The 16,900-nt window shown below is 37.9% G+C and overlaps 1 protein-coding gene across 1 annotated transcript; it reads left to right on the forward strand.

Annotated features, from left to right (window-relative positions):
* Window positions 1-1,087: 1,087 nt before the first annotated feature.
* Window positions 1,088-15,918, forward strand: LOC128369136 (myosin-7-like). Its single transcript, XM_053330108.1, has 37 exons — window positions 1,088-1,288; window positions 1,389-1,532; window positions 1,627-1,783; window positions 1,866-1,893; window positions 1,991-2,102; window positions 2,242-2,334; window positions 2,442-2,505; window positions 3,031-3,129; window positions 3,228-3,331; window positions 3,469-3,607; window positions 3,756-3,874; window positions 3,959-4,108; window positions 4,211-4,381; window positions 4,496-4,805; window positions 5,726-5,802; window positions 5,984-6,189; window positions 6,865-6,988; window positions 7,183-7,319; window positions 7,680-7,935; window positions 8,034-8,276; window positions 8,360-8,536; window positions 8,616-8,761; window positions 8,848-8,938; window positions 9,047-9,436; window positions 9,553-9,679; window positions 9,762-9,880; window positions 9,962-10,158; window positions 10,236-10,419; window positions 10,502-10,667; window positions 10,752-10,876; window positions 10,958-11,266; window positions 11,362-11,565; window positions 11,667-11,963; window positions 12,089-12,193; window positions 12,298-12,393; window positions 12,667-12,801; window positions 15,805-15,918. The coding sequence occupies exons 1-37, from the start codon at window positions 1,088-1,090 to the stop codon at window positions 15,823-15,825; spliced, it is 5,823 nt and encodes a 1,940-aa protein (XP_053186083.1). The 3' UTR covers window positions 15,826-15,918.
* Window positions 15,919-16,900: the final 982 nt, after the last annotated feature.

Here is a 16,900-nt window from a genome sequence, read left to right on the forward strand (position 1 = left end):
AGATTAATAGATCTATTTGAATCAATAAATAAACAATATAAACTTATGTGTTACATAGGTTACACAAATAAAATTAGTTACTTGATATCAAGTCTGTCCCTGATCCCCACCTCTTGCCCTCCCCTTTCTATGTACAGTGTATTGTCCTAGCCTTGTTTGTCACAAGATGTGGGCAACAAATAGCATCAGTTCATCGAGCCCAATTAGGAGGATGCTTTTTTAATGTGCAACCTTTCTCCAAAAAATTCATCCCATATTTGGTGGATAGACAACCTTTATTAATCGACAGAGGGCTACTGTCAGCTGCGTAGATCATCACTTCACTTGATTGAAGGTTGAAAATCAAAGGTAAGCAAAGCATTTATATGAGTGGCATGGGATAGAAATGTGAGCCACTTCACATACTGATGTACTGACATTCGTGGGCTGATACAACATGTTATGGTATTATGTTTCATGGATATATGTGTGTATCATGTTCTTTGTTGGTGGGAACAGATGGTGATCATATGGTAGTATTAATGGACTAATGCTTTGCTTTGTTATTTAATTCGAAGACAGTAGCAAGATCCTGATTGAGACTGGTCACCTTGTGAGTCCAACCCAGCCTAGGTAAAGGCCAACACTTTCCCTAAATTCAGTGAGAACTGAATTGGTTTGTGATTATGGACAATTGTAACATACAGTAAAAAAAAATATTTCTTTGTATTTACTCACTAATTCCAAAACTACAATATAGAATATACCCCTTATATAAAAAATGTGAAAATTACCATCTATGTTATAATGATGACTAATGAAATGCATGACAAGTTGAGGCTGAAGTACTGTTGTACAAATTCTACAAGTATTCTGACGTTTATTCTGTGTAAATCTCCAACAGGTTAAAACATGGGTGATTAAAATGTGTTTGATTTAAATACAGCATTTTAATTTTAATCAGAATATTATGATGTAGGGAAAGAAAAAAAAACATTATATGATGAATTATATTCAATTCATTTTATCTTCAGCTAAATAAATATATAATATGGTTGAACTGTAATTGATTGCTCTTTCTTTTTTTTTTTGCTAGACAAAGTGAAAAATGGGTGATGCTGCCATGAGAGAGTTTGGGCTTGCTGCCTCTTTTCTAAGAAAGTCAGACAAGGAGCGTCTAGAAGCCCAAACTCGTATATTTGACATGAAGAAGGAGTGCTTTGTTCCTGACCCGGAGGTTGAATTCGTCAAAGCAACCATCACTAGTCGTGATGGTAACAGAGTCACTGCAGAGACTGAGTTTGGAAAGGTAAAATAATGATATAGATTTTGAGGGAGAGTGCTGATCCATCCACATTTTTAAAGAAAGGTATTTGGTCACGCTTAAAATGTGTTATTTTCTTTTGTAGACTGTCACAGTGAAGGAGAGCGACGTAAACCCTCAGAACCCGCCAAAGTTTGATAAAATTGAAGACATGGCGATGTTCACCTTCCTCCATGAGCCAGCTGTGCTGTTTAACCTCAAAGAGCGTTATGCAGCATGGATGATCTATGTAAGACAATTTCCTCATTTCTATCTCTCCTTTGTTGATAGAAATCTCAGCATCTAAAAAAACACCATTCTCTATGCCTCTCTTAATATGGCAGACCTACTCTGGGCTTTTCTGTGTGACTGTTAACCCCTACAAGTGGCTGCCAGTCTACAACCAAGAGGTGGTTCTTGCCTACAGAGGAAAGAAGAGGAGTGAAGCTCCTCCTCACATCTTCTCCATCTCTGACAATGCTTACCAATACATGTTGGCAGGTATATAACCTATTTTAGCCTTCTTTTTTATATTCAACTCTGAAGTCATACCATGTGTAATTTTGAACATTTCTCTCCACAGACAGAGAAAACCAGTCAATCCTTATCACGTAAGTCACACAGACAATCAAAATCTCTTCCATTTCTGAGAATTAAAAGTCTTAAAAATAAACATCTCAAAAACTAAGACTTTTCTCCTCTTCTCAGTGGAGAATCTGGTGCTGGAAAGACTGTCAACACAAAGCGTGTCATTCAGTACTTTGCCAGCATTGCTGCTCCAGTGGGTGGTGTGAAGAGAGATGCAGCTGCAGAGAAGAAGGTTTGCATTACACATATGTATGAATATTACACAACCAAAACATCAGAATCAGAAATACTTTATTGATCTCTCGGGGGAAATTGGGTAATTTTGGGTCACGTCAATGGTAAGCCACTGATATTTTTCTCCAAAAAAACAGGGCACCCTGGAGGATCAAATCATTCAGTGTAACCCTGCTCTGGAGGCCTTTGGTAATGCCAAGACCATCAGGAATGACAACTCTTCCAGATTTGTGAGTAACTGTGTGACTGCAGTGAGACTACTTAATTATCATTAATGGTCTGACAGTTCTTTTTTTCCCCGATTAGAAATATAAATGAACCCTACTTTTCCTCACAGGGTAAATTCATCAGAATTCATTTTGACAACCGAGGAAAGCTGGCCTCTGCTGATATTGAGACTTGTGAGTAAAGCTAAAACCCTCCACACACCCAATGTCCAAGAAATGTATCCTTTGTAGGGTTGTGTGGTGCTGGGGACAATCCCTGCATATGAGTGGCAGGGTACACTGTGGCAGGGTACACTGTGAATAGGACACACACATTTATACTCACATTTAAACCTACAGGAAATTGTATGTCGCCATTTTGCCTAACCTGAATGTCTTTAGAATGTGGTAGGAACTCTGAGCAACCCGAGAGACCCACACAGATACAGGGAGCAGACTCCATATAGAGAGACTCTTGCAAAATCAAACCCCCGAGCTTATTGCTGTACCTACTGAGTCAATATGCTGCATATGTTAATCCAAATATTTGATATTAAGTGGTGTAAGTTCCAACAGTTTTGTTTTAGAAAATATATTATTTTTGTGTAGACCTTTTGAAGAAATAATAGTGTACCAGTAACTGTAGCTAAACCTACACCTATACAGCTAATATTTACATACTGGAACATAATAACCTAATATATATTACATCTGTAAAAGACCTTCTGGAAAAGTCCCGTGTGACTTACCAGCTCAAAGCTGAGAGAGACTACCACATTTTCTACCAGATCTTGTCACAGCAAAAGCCTGAACTTCTGGGTAAGTGTACAATATATAGTACAGATACTATATGGTTATTAATGTATCATGTATTGCAAAAGAAATGTAATACTTTATTTTGTGAAATATTCTTTTAGAAATGTTGCTTATTACCAACAACCCCTACGACTACGCTTTCATCTCTCAAGGAGAGACACAAGTAACCTCCATCAATGATTCTGAAGAGCTGATGGGCACTGATGTGAGCTGAACCTTCGATTCACAAAGCGAACTAGTTTTATTCAAAATTAATTAATGATAAAATAGGGACTTATCAAATTTAATGTTTTGATTTCATTATAAATAGATTTCAATATAAAACCTCTTTTCTCTATCTAGCAAGCCTTTGATGTGCTGGGCTTCACTCAGGAAGAGAAGAACAGTATTTACAAGTTGGTTGGTTCCGTCATGCATTATGGTAACATGAAGTTTAAGCAGAAGCAGCGAGAGGAGCAGGCAGAGGCTGATGGCACTGAAGGTGACAAATAATATTTAAAATAATTTAAATGGTAACAACAAGTTTCAAATTAAAACCTGAAAGCAAAGTAAAGCGTGTCATGATATGCCCCCACCTCCCACTCCCCCCTTTTTAAATGTATGTCTTATGTACATTCTCACTTTCTCAGATGTTGACAAAGCAGCTTATCTGATGTGCCTAAACTCTGCTGACCTCATCAAAGCTCTCTGTCATCCAAGAGTCAAAGTAGGAAATGAGTGGGTCACTAAGGGACAAAATGTTGCCCAGGTAAGTGTTTTTGACTTTTTAGTTCAGTTCCAAAATCAGATCCTGAAAGGTTTATTTAATTTTTCTTATGCATTTCCTTGTTAGGTCTACTATGCTATTAGTGCACTGTCTAAGTCAGTGTATGAGAAGATGTTTCTGTGGATGGTAGTCCGTATTAACCAACAACTGGACACCAAGCAGCCCCGCCAGTACTTCATTGGTGTACTGGACATTGCTGGTTTTGAGATCTTTGATGTGAGTGTTGTCTATTATTATAGGGAGAGAATGAATTAAAATACCTTACAGATGAGAGGTGATTGTAATGATGACTATATTGTTATCCACTTTATGTTACAGTTCAACACCTTTGAGCAGCTGTGCATCAACTTCACCAATGAAAAACTGCAACAGTTTTTCAACCATCACATGTTTGTGCTGGAGCAGGAAGAGTACAAGAAAGAGGGCATTGAATGGACTTTCATTGATTTTGGTATGGACTTGCAGGCCTGTATTGACCTGATTGAAAAGGTGAGTTATGAAAAATATTGTATCAAAAAATGATCTGTCTTTCAAATAAGTTACTGCATTGTTTATTCCACTTGTAAGACAGCACTTTTGTCTTTAAACTGTCTTTTTTTTCAGCCCATGGGTATTATGTCAATCCTTGAAGAGGAGTGCATGTTCCCCAAAGCCAGTGATAACACCTTTAAAGCTAAACTCTATGACAACCACCTGGGAAAATCCAACAACTTCCAGAAGCCTAGAATTGTGAAGGGGAAACCAGAAGCTCATTTTGCCCTGGTCCACTACGCTGGAACTGTTGACTATAATATCGGCAACTGGCTGGTGAAGAACAAGGATCCTCTGAATGAGACGGTTGTTGGACTGTACCAGAAATCTACTCTTAAGCTGCTTGCAACACTCTTTGCAAATTATGCTGGAGCTGACTCAGGTGTGTGTTTAAAAAGTATCCTAGTCTATAAGGGTTCATCAGTGTATCACATGAAAGAGCAAAATTTGACATGTTCCCACATTATTTTTTCTACTGTACGGTACCTTTACAATTTAACAAGACTAAAGTTTACATATAACCACATGTGAATCTCATGATAGCACTAGGACAAATCATTATAATTCATCTACTGGGGACCATAAATGTCTGTAAAGATTTAATGCCAGTCCATTTCATCCACCTTAAGATATTACGGTGGATGAGGACATCTACATAAAGATATTACACTGGATAAGTACAATCTTTGACCTGTTGGTGGTGCAAGATGAAAAGTCAGGAGGTCATCAGTGTCAGTGGGATTCATACATAACTTTTCTGGCTACAATGTCTGTGGTAGCTTATGCTCTGTGAAACACACTGTGCTTTCACCTGGAATTAACCCTTTGACGCACAGTGGTCACTGCAGTGGACAGCTATTCAAAAGCTGTTTTCTTTTTTGATTTTGATGGCATAGTTACACTTAAACCACCACAGTGGACACTAGTGTGTCATCCCATACATCACCACTTAACCCGCAGTCTTGTTTTTGATTGTAGATTGGTTGATTTATGTTATTATAATGTAATAGTATATCATTTGGTGAAAGAAAAAAATAAGTTCAAGTATGTTTTTTCATGCCTAAAAAGAAATTTAAAAAATTGGAGCAAAATCCTGATTGAGGTTATCATAATTAATGCTTGCTTTTGCTACTTTGGGAATCACAAAGGTCTGCATAAAATGTCATGGCAATCAGTCTTGACCAACATGGTGAACTGATAGACCATTAAATTGCCATCCCAATAGCCATAGCTAAAAACATATATTCAATATATTTTTTTGAAGTCTAATGTCTAAAGTCTAATGTAACTTGTTCTATTCAGTTCAAGAGTCTGGTGGCAAGGGCAAAGAAAAAAAGAAAAAAGGTTCATCATTCCAAACTGTATCAGCCTTGCACAGGGTAAGATCAATGTAATTTACAGTTTGTTGTACATTAGGTAATTAAGAGGTTCTTCTCAGATTTAAAACAGTACCCTTAAATAGTCCTTCACTGAATGGCAGATTGTGGTCTATATTTGTAATGGTGTTCTTGACGATGATAGTAATTGGTAATCAATCTTCCCTCTGTGGTGATCTCACAGGAGAACCTGAACAAGCTGATGACCAACCTGAGGTCTACTCACCCCCACTTTGTACGCTGCATCATCCCCAATGAGACCAAGACTCCTGGGGCCATGGAGAACCCTCTGGTCATGCACCAGCTGCGCTGTAACGGTGTGCTGGAAGGCATCAGGATCTGCAGAAAGGGCTTCCCCAACAGGATCCTCTATGCAGATTTCAAACAGAGGTATCTGTCAGATATACCGATGGGCGAATTATAGGGTTGGGTACCAAGGTCTGTACTTTAAGTGGTACTGAACAAATTATGTTGGTACTACCGAATATTGGTTCACGTCAAATCAAACAGTGCCAAATTTCAGTAAATTCACAGGCATCATTCTGGAGCCAATCACACAACCTGGGTGCACCCTGCTGTGTTCACATCCTGTCAGTGTGTGTAAAATAACATTAATTTGTCTGAGGCACTAATTCTATCAAAAGATATTCCTAACCCTTATCCTGATCTAAGCATAGTCTAGTTGAGATCTGGTGACTGTGAAGGCCATAGCATGAGATTACAAAAATAACAAATGGAGTTCTCAACACTTACAGATAAGTGTATAAATAATGGATGCGTTTCAGCCCTAGGCTTTTCTCAGCCTTAATCTTTGAGCGCGCCAGTTCATTCACTTACATAGCATGAGATGCATCCAATGTTCATATCAGTGTCTCATCAAACCATACATTTGTGCTCTCCATGCATTAGAATGCACTTCTCTATTCAGGTTATTTACATTTTACATTTTTCAGCCATTGATATATTCTACTAAGCATTTAGGGATACATTTAGCAATATTTTTGTAGTTTAAAATGTTATATATGAAAATGAAAATTGAATGGATCTTTTATCTTTATTGCAAAGATACCGCATTTTGAACCCAAATGCTATCCCTGAGGGACAGTTCATTGATAACAAGAAAGCTTCAGAGAAGCTTTTGGGCTCCTTGGATATAGACCATACCCAGTACAGACTGGGGCACACCAAGGTAAGAATGGGTCAAAAATTGTGTATTTTTACCTCTGTGTGATCAGGAACTGTGCAGGGTGACTCTGCATTTCTGGTTTTTTACTCGTTGCTGATGTTGGTATTGTGGTATCTATGACCATATTTGGCTGTATGGTGGCCAATGTGGGCATCTTGTGCTTGCTATTTCTGATCTCATGCGTTTGCAAAAATCAGGTATTCTTCAAAGCTGGTCTCCTTGGTCTACTGGAAGAGATGCGAGATGACCGTTTAGCTCTAATCATCACTGGGATCCAGTCAAGGTCGCGAGGTGTTCTGGCAAGAATAGAATTCCAGAAGATTGTGGAACGCAGGTAAGCGCACTATTAAATTAAGGGAACTAGACTGAATATAGAGTCAATTACAAAATCATAGGCATCTCAGGTATCTGAGCAGAACAATGGAAATGACCTATTCTATTTGGGAGCACACAAATTCATGACATAGGCAAAAGCTAAATTAAGCAAATGATTAAAAGTTATTCATCGATCCATCAATCACTAAATGTTTCCAACTGTGTTCAAAGAATTATAGTTCACCGTTCATATACCGAAAAGATTCATCTGCCTGAATTAAGAAAATTATGAAAATGCATTAATTGATACAGAAGTTACATCCAAGACAATTTGACTTGCATTGCTCTGAATCATTACTCTGTCTTTATGAATGCACAGGGATGCACTAATTGTTATCCAGTGGAACGTCCGTTCCTTCATGGGGGTCAAGAATTGGCCCTGGATGAAGATGTTCTTCAAGATCAAACCTCTGCTGAGGTCAGCGGAGACTGAGAAGGAGATGGCCAACATGAAGGAAGAATTCCTAAAGTTGAAAGAAGCTTATGCAAAGTCTGAAGCTCGTAGGAAGGAATTAGAGGAGAAAATGGTCTCTATTCTCCAAGAGAAGAATGACCTGCAGCTTCAAGTTCAAACTGTATGTTTTAACAATATTTCTGTAAGCATTACAATAAATGTTACAATCACACCAAGTCTCCTAATACTGTATGGCATGCTTTGTGTTTTTAATAACAGGAACAAGATAATCTGTGTGATTCTGAAGAAAGATGCGAGGGTCTGATCAAGAGCAAGATTCAGCTGGAGGCAAAACTCAAAGAGCTGACAGAAAGAATGGACGATGAGGAGGAGATGAATGCAGAACTCACTGCTAAGAAGAGGAAGTTGGAGGACGAGTGCTCTGAGCTGAAGAAAGATATCGATGACTTAGAGTTAACTCTAGCTAAAGTGGAAAAAGAGAAGCATGCCACCGAAAACAAGGTATTGCAAAACACTCAAAGTGACTATGTGTCCCAAATAACATCCATTTTCAAGTCCTTCATAAAAATGTCTTGTGGCAATAGGTAAAAAACCTGACTGAGGAAATGGCTGCTTTGGAGGAAATGATTGCCAAGTTGACCAAGGAAAAGAAAGCCTTACAGGAAGCTCATCAGCAAACGCTGGATGACCTGCAGAGTGAAGAAGACAAAGTCAACACTCTGACCAAGGCCAAGACTAAGCTGGAGCAGCAAGTGGATGATGTAAGAATTTACAAAATCACATGGCTTTGCATATAATAAAAGGACATTTGAAAAAGAAAATATTTATGACCATCCACAGCTTGAAGGGTCCCTAGAGCAAGAGAAGAAAGTGCGTATGGACCTTGAGAGAGCAAAGCGGAAGCTTGAAGGAGACCTGAAGTTAGCTCAAGAGAGTATCATGGACCTTGAAAATGACAAGCAGCAACTTGAAGAGAGGCTGAAAAAGTAATATGAAAAGACCATTTTCAAAAACACAAACAGATTGTAAGTATTTGTCAGCTAGTTCAATTTATTCTTTTTTTCATCCACAGGAAAGATTTTGAAATGAGCCAAATCAATAGCAAACTAGAGGATGAACAGGCGGTAAACGCCCAGCTCCAGAAAAAATTGAAGGAGTTGCAGGTAAAAAATTAAATGCAAATTGAGTAAACTTTAAACTAGTACATGAATATGATATTTTAAGACCACAATTTAGACCAATATTAAGGTTTTACTCTAATTTTGGTCAAGGCCCGAATCGAAGAGCTGGAAGAAGAGCTTGAGGCAGAGCGAGCTGCCCGAGCCAAGGTGGAAAAGCAGAGAGCTGACTTGTCCAGAGAGCTGGAGGAGATCAGCGAGAGGCTGGAGGAGGCTGGTGGAGCAACCGCTGCTCAGATTGAGATGAACAAGAAGAGGGAGGCTGAGTTCCAGAAACTCCGCAGAGACCTTGAAGAGGCCACTCTGCAGCATGAAGCCACTGCTGCCACCCTGAGGAAGAAACAAGCTGACAGTGTTTCTGACCTTGGGGAGCAGATTGACAACCTGCAGAGAGTCAAGCAGAAACTGGAGAAGGAGAAGAGTGAGCTCAGACTGGAACTGGACGATGTTGTTTCCAATATGGAACAGACTGTGAAGTCTAAGGTAAAGTACTAATTTGTATTATTTGTTGTTCTACTGAATTTCTTTTAAATTACAATTTTCTTTGTAAGACAAATGTAACCCAACTTGGTGCTATTGTTGATGCTTTATGTTTTCAGAATAATTTGGAGAAAATGTGCAGGTCTCTGGAAGACCAGATGAATGAATACAAAACAAAATCAGAGGAAGGACAGCGTACCATTAATGACTTCAACATGCAGAGAGCAAAGCTTCAAACTGAGAATGGTATACATTTGATTTGAACAGAGTATTGTGTTTGGTGTATTATGAATTACGCATTGTTTCACTCTTCTTTTCTCAAAATTAGGTGAACTTGCAAGGCAGCTTGAAGAAAAGGATTCCCTGGTGTCTCAACTCACCAGAGGAAAACAGTCCTATACTCAACAAATTGAGGACCTGAAAAGACAACTGGAGGAAGAAATCAAGGTAGCAAACAAATACCAGTGAGAACATCTTTGGTTCATATGGTGGTATCTAAAGATGCATGAAGGTTTTCTTTCATTTCAGGCCAAGAATGCATTAGCTCATGGAGTCCAGTCTGCTCGTCATGACTGTGACCTACTCAGGGAGCAATATGAGGAGGAGCAGGAGGCAAAGGCTGAACTGCAGCGCAGCATGTCCAAGGCCAACTCTGAGGTGGCTCAGTGGAGAACTAAGTACGAAACTGATGCCATCCAGAGGACCGAGGAACTGGAGGATGCAAAGTAAGTAAAATTAATTTTCACACAAACAATGCTTAAAAGTTAAAAAGCAATCTGAATAAATTCTGTCATAATTCTAGAAAGAAGCTGGCTCAGCGTCTGCAGGACGCTGAGGAGGCGGTTGAAGCAGTGAATGCTAAATGTTCCTCCCTGGAGAAGACCAAACACAGACTGCAGAATGAGATTGAAGATCTCATGGTGGATGTAGAGAGGTCTAATGCTGCTGCTGCTGCTCTAGACAAGAAGCAAAGAAACTTTGATAAGGTTTAAATTGATTCATTTATTATTATTACTTTATTGTAGGTATAAGGTAAATCATTTATCTAAAATATACACTATTTCTCAGGTCTTGTCAGAATGGAAACAGAAGTATGAAGAGTCTCAAACAGAGCTGGAGAGCTCTCAGAAGGAAGCCAGGTCTTTGAGCACCGAGCTCTTCAAACTGAAGAACTCATATGAGGAATCTATTGATCATCTGGAGACCATGAAGAGAGAGAACAAGAACTTACAAGGTCAGTGTTATTAACTATTAAAAACCTTTGATGAATCATTTTCTTACAACATTACATTTACATTTGTTTCATTTTGACCTTCAGAGGAAATATCTGACCTCACTGAACAAATTGGTGAGGGTGGAAAGAGTATTCATGAGCTTGAGAAGATTCGAAAGCAGCTGGAACAAGAGAAGTCTGAAATACAAACAGCTCTGGAAGAGGCAGAGGTCTGTTCTGCCTTCTGATGAACAACAAGGTAAAATCCTGTTAAAAAGAACCTATGTGACATTTTTCTGACATCTTTCTAGGCTACTTTGGAACACGAGGAAGGAAAGATTCTCAGAGCCCAGCTGGAATTTAATCAGGTCAAGGCTGACATTGAGCGCAAGCTGACGGAGAAAGATGAAGAGATGGAGCAAGCAAAGAGAAACCAACAGCGTGTTGTCGATACTCTTCAGAGCTCTCTTGAGTCTGAGACTCGCAGCAGGAATGAGGCCCTCCGTTTGAAAAAGAAAATGGAGGGAGACCTCAATGAGATGGAGATCCAGCTTAGCCAGGCCAACAGGCAGGCAGCTGAGGCCCAGAAACAACTTAAATCTATACATACACATCTGAAGGTATGCATTTTATTCACAATAAAATAACACTGAGGACATATTGTATTATGTCATAACTGGGATTAACTTGCTTCATAATAAATGTCACACTCCAGGATTCCCAGCTCCAGCTTGATGACGCTCTTCGAGCCAATGATGATCTGAAGGAAAACATTGCAATTGTTGAGAGACGCAACAATCTGCTTCAGGCTGAGGTGGAGGAACTCAGGTCTGGTCTTGAACAAACTGAGAGAGTTCGCAAACTTGCTGAGCAAGAGCTGCTGGATGTTAGTGAGAGGGTGCAGCTACTGCACTCACAGGTAAGATGCAGTCATTGGTACAGTTCTTTCCTATTTCAGTTCTTTTCCTATTGTTTTACATTTACTGAGGAATTCACTGATAAAATTTTGCATTAACCCAGAACACAAGTTTGCTCAACCAAAAGAAGAAACTGGAGTCTGACTCAGCCCAGTTTCAGACAGAAGTAGAGGACGCATTGCAGGAGTGCAGAAATGCTGAAGAGAAGGCCAAGAAGGCCATTACTGATGCTGCCATGATGGCAGAGGAGCTGAAGAAGGAACAAGACACCAGTGCTCACCTTGAGCGTATGAAGAAGAACATGGAGCAAACCATCAAAGACCTGCAGCACCGTCTGGATGAAGCTGAATCCATCGCCATGAAGGGAGGCAAGAAGCAAGTGCAGAAGCTTGAGGCCAGAGTAAGTATCAATCATTCAAGAGAAATCAAGTTGTAAAAGTAATGGAAAACACTAAATAATTATAATTTGACATATTGAACATATTAGAACAAATCTAAGCTGAATGACCCCCCTCCCACCCACAGATCAGAGAACTGGAGACTGAGGTAGAGAATGAACAAAGAAAGTCCAGTGATGCTGTCAAGGGTGTACGAAAATATGAGAGACGAATCAAAGAATTGACCTATCAAGTAAGTTTCAATTCATTTAAGAAATAGTAGAGCACTTAGTGTGTAATTTGTATTTTTTTTGTCAATTACAAAACTGTAATTGTTTCGTTCCTTTTTGTTTTCAGACAGAAGAGGATCGTAAGAATCTTGCCCGTCTGCAAGATCTGGTAGACAAGCTACAGCTTAAAGTCAAATCCTACAAGAGAACTGCAGAGGAGGCTGTAAGCACTCTCAGTATTTTAGGAAAAACAATATTGCAAAAAAAGTATAAAACCTGTCCCTGCCCACAGCATCTATATGCATATTTCATACTATGCTGATTTCCTGCCCAATGTAGTAAAAGCCAGGAGGCAGAGCAGAGAAATATTGCCAAATATAACATTTAATCAAATCTTGATTAAATGACTTAATAATAGTATTTGTCATCATGCACTGATACAATGTATACATATGTATATATACATATATACACTGAAGATATTGTGTGTCTACAGGAGGAACAGGCCAACAGTAATCTTACCAAGTTCCGTAAAATTCAACATGAGCTTGATGAAGCTGAAGAGAGAGCTGACATCGCTGAGTCTCAGGTCAACAAGATACGCGCCAAGAGCCGTGATGTGGGGTCAAAGGTTGGTACACAGACCTGCACACATTTCAAAATACATGAGTCTAGTGTTAAAGAACCCTGACAGCAGTCATGATGGCAGATCACCCTAAAAATTCCTTGCCTGACTTACTGTTGTCACATCCAGGAAATATGGAAGATATTTTTTCTCATAATTAAAAGTAAAAGTCCAAACAGAACATCAAAACACATTTTTAATATAAGGAAATTTAAAAAGCAAATATTAAATGTAAAATGTTCATTTGAAAATGTACAGAGACAATGATAAAAGTGAAAATTTATAATGCAAAAGCTCGAATGTAAATGGTCAAACTGAGAGCCTAAATTGTAATGTCAGTGCCTAAATTGTATGAAATTGAAAATAGCAATAGAAATAAAAGGGGAATATCAAAAATCAAAGTCAAAACAGGAAATGGAAAAGCTTATATGGAAACACTCAAATTAAAAGCTTAATAGATAAACATACATATTGTTTTGCATTTTCACTTTACCATTGGCCATATTAAATTTCATATTTTCCATTTGGCATTAGGCACTTTCCATTTGCCTTTTCAGGTTGTATGTTGTGATGTAAGGGATTAGACGTAGCTCAAAGGCTGGATGGTGGGTTTGAAATGACTGAGGTGCAGAGACATCTTATGGACAACAGGGGGGAGATGACTGCTAAAGATCACAGTAAGTTTGGTAGAGCAGTCCAAACCATTGGCTGTATATAAAGATGTATGACATCATCACTCCCCAAAAGTGAAGCCATAACATCTTGATCGCCTTCTGGTGGCTAGCTTGCTCTATTGTGCAGAGTGGCTTCAAATGACATCACACAAGCAACATGGCAGCTGTAGTATAGTCAGTTGATACAAATGATTTGTATTTGTATTCAAATAAAAATAGAAATAGGTATAACAATCCAGTTTTTTTTATAACATTTCTAATTTTAGGCTAATAAAATGTTAAAATAAGTTCTCTTCAATTAACTATTGAGGCAACAGCACACTGTCTCAAACCCATCTCCCAGACAACAGTTAAATACACTAACCATCCAACCACATCTCAGCACCATTAGAAAAAATAGATCTGCTGTTTTCATATTTCTCTTTATCAAGAACTTCCAGTGCCTGTCTCAGCAATGAGCTCTAGCTCTGGCTTTGCCTTTGCTAACAGCCGCTGTAGATGGCAGAGCACGATGCAGTTCCTTTTCAAGTTTAGACTCACACTGCTCTGCCAAACTCAATGTGTTCTTTAGCAATTAGCTCCCTCTACTGTCCATAAGGTGCCTTTGTGCCTCAGCCATTTAAGCCCTTCCCAAAATCTACAACTCAACAACAACTCAATCCACAAAAAAATCAAAAAATCCCCTTAAGGTTATAAATATTTAGAAATAAAGATTATGCCTGAAATAAAAGTTCTGGTTCTGATGAACTGCAACCCAATCATAGCCTCTGTAACAGATTATATAAATAAATGGATGCTGCTCTCCTTTTTGCAACCCACAATGGATGCGTTAATATGATTAATATCCTACCTAAATTTCTGTATTTATTTCAGTACTTAGTGTTGAACCCCCTTGCCACTATTTTTTTCCTAAACTGAAGAAGATTATTACAGATTTTCTCTGGAACAATAGGGGACCAAGATTAGGCTTATCCCTTTTATACCTACCTTGTGAGACCTACCTTGTTGGTCTTTAGAGTTAACTTCTATAAATAGAGCTTACTACAACAACAACTCCATAACCAACTCCAAAGAAGCTACAAAAAGAGAACACAAAACACTTTTGTTAGAAATACAACTGAAATTTAGTTTAAAGTAGCAGCAGATTAATGCCAGGAACACACAATCCTACATTCAAATTATAGGCTGACAAAGGTCTGAACAATATCAGAGATTATATTATATATAGATTATATTATAATATTTTTGACTCAAAAAAATAAAAATAATATCCCCTCAATACATCTTTAAGTATCAACATCTTAGGAGGTCCATATTAAAGAGACAAAATCACACTTCTTTGCTCATCTTTCTCTATATTGAAAGATGTGATAGTGCATGACTCTAGCAGTCACAGTCAAGTGTCTAAGATCTAAAATATACCTAAAACTCAACCAGAGGAATCCTCAGAGAATAGGAGACTTGCTTGGTGTAATGACTTAAAAACAGAGATAACAAAAGATGAATGGAAACAGATAAACCATAAATCCCAAACTATTAATGCTGGATTTAGACTCATGCAGTAAAAATTGATTGTGCATAGTTATTTAACTCTGTCCCTACAACACCATTTTTACACAATCTATACTAATGTGTGAAATGCAATGCTGTAACGAGCACTCTGGTTCACTGTTCATGGGTTCATCCAAGGATCAAAGAATGTGTACTTGACATATTATCACAAATAGTTTGAGCTAGATTACCGGATAGTCCACAATCGTGTATTTTTGGTCTGTCCCAGAAACCCCAAGGCTCAATAACATCAAGAAAGAAAAAAAGAAGAGAGAAATTAACCTTTGCTATCAAGTGAAAACCTCAAATCTTTGGATTATGTAAAACTTATTCAATATTACCTATTATCATGGTGAGAATTAATAACACATTTACACAAAATATGTCTCATATACATTTAATCAATTAGCATTATTATTATGAAATGTCATCATTGCTACTATTTATTCTATTTTACTTTTGGGTACATTTGTATGTCTGGATGTGAAAATGCCAAATAATATATTTGTCATAGACACACCAGACAAATCCAAATTCGGTTTTCATTTTCTAGTTGGACTTTCAATTTTAAATGTGACCAAAAATATCCTCCACAGAAAAATACTATTTTTATCTTTACTGTCAAGTATACTTACTACAGCACATTAAGAACACCCCTCTGAATGACCTTAAAATCACAAGATGTATCCGTTTGTATGTGTATGTATCCATATATTATAAATGAATAATATAAAATTAACTTAACTTTTAAATTACTTTAACTTTAACTTCTTTCTTTTTACAGAAGGGATTTGATGAAGAGTGAAGTTTCCTCAAGAATGATTGTTTCTGAGGCACCTGTTGCCTGTGTAATGGTGTCTCCCTAAGCATGTCTTTTGTTCAGTAGAATAAATTTAATGTGCATCTGAAGCAGTTTCTTGACTTTTCATTGACAATTGCCTACATGGCTCTAAACTTGACTTGTTCCTAAAACAAATGAATGAAATGAATCATCTTTCGTAATAAACTTAGAAAAAAATTGATTAATTTGAAAAAAATGTATCTTTTATTTTTTAACAATATACAAATTATGGTGATAATGTTCAAATTCTTATTTTTATTTTTTATGTATATTTAACAGGGGCCATGCTCAACATAACTGTTGAGCCAGAGTTAGTTATATAGCTCATTTACATCTGCGGTCCCTAGGCAGGGAAGTACAAAAGATACGATACAGACAGTTAAAAAGACAATAAAATATACAAACAGTACAACAAGACAAATTAGTAAAAAGGTCAGTGATCACATGATTGGTTTGTCTTTGTCTTGCCATGTTTGAAGTGTTGTTTTAAAAATACTAAAATTTGTTCTTTTTCTGATATGGGTGGGAATTGAGTTCCACTTACCTGCTGCTGTCCAAAAGCAGTTCTCCTAAATGTAGCTGAGCAATCACCTCTTGCTGATGCCCTGGTCTCCCTAGCATTATTCCTGCAGAATCACACACATTGTTTAAGTGGTGATGGTGCAAGATCATTAATTAATTCATACATCAGGCACATATCTGTAAAGCAAAGAAAACTGTCAAAGGTCAGTAAATTATACTTGGTAATGATGGTACAATGATGGTAGCTCCTTGTGTGTGTGTGTGTGTGTGTGTGTGTGTGTGTGTGTGTGTGTGTGTGAGAGAGAGAGAGAGAGCGAGTGTGTGTTTGAGTGTGTGTGCATGTGTGTGTGTGAAGGTCTGCCAGATGCCTTTCAAGGTAAAGATTTGATAATTTTGACCTGAGAACATCTATGACATGCTCTTCATGTAGTAATGGAGCTGAGTACAGTATGATTTTGCATTGCTAAATGCCATGATTTTAAATTATTCTAAAATGATGGAGGCGATAGATAGATGG

This window comes from Scomber japonicus, chromosome 12 (assembly GCF_027409825.1).
Source record: "Scomber japonicus isolate fScoJap1 chromosome 12, fScoJap1.pri, whole genome shotgun sequence".
In the NCBI taxonomy this organism is placed as follows: domain Eukaryota; kingdom Metazoa; phylum Chordata; class Actinopteri; order Scombriformes; family Scombridae; genus Scomber; species Scomber japonicus.

Bases quoted from the DNA above. Each gene is read 5' to 3' on its own strand.
- LOC128369136 (XM_053330108.1), top strand. From the start codon at position 1,088: ATGGGTGATGCTGCCATGAGAGAGTTTGGGCTTGCTGCCTCTTTTCTA. The intron at 3,332-3,468 runs GTGAGCTGAACC...TTCTCTATCTAG, and splicing joins AAGAGCTGATGGGCACTGAT to CAAGCCTTTGATGTGCTGGG. The intron at 3,875-3,958 runs GTAAGTGTTTTT...TTTCCTTGTTAG, and splicing joins AGGGACAAAATGTTGCCCAG to GTCTACTATGCTATTAGTGC.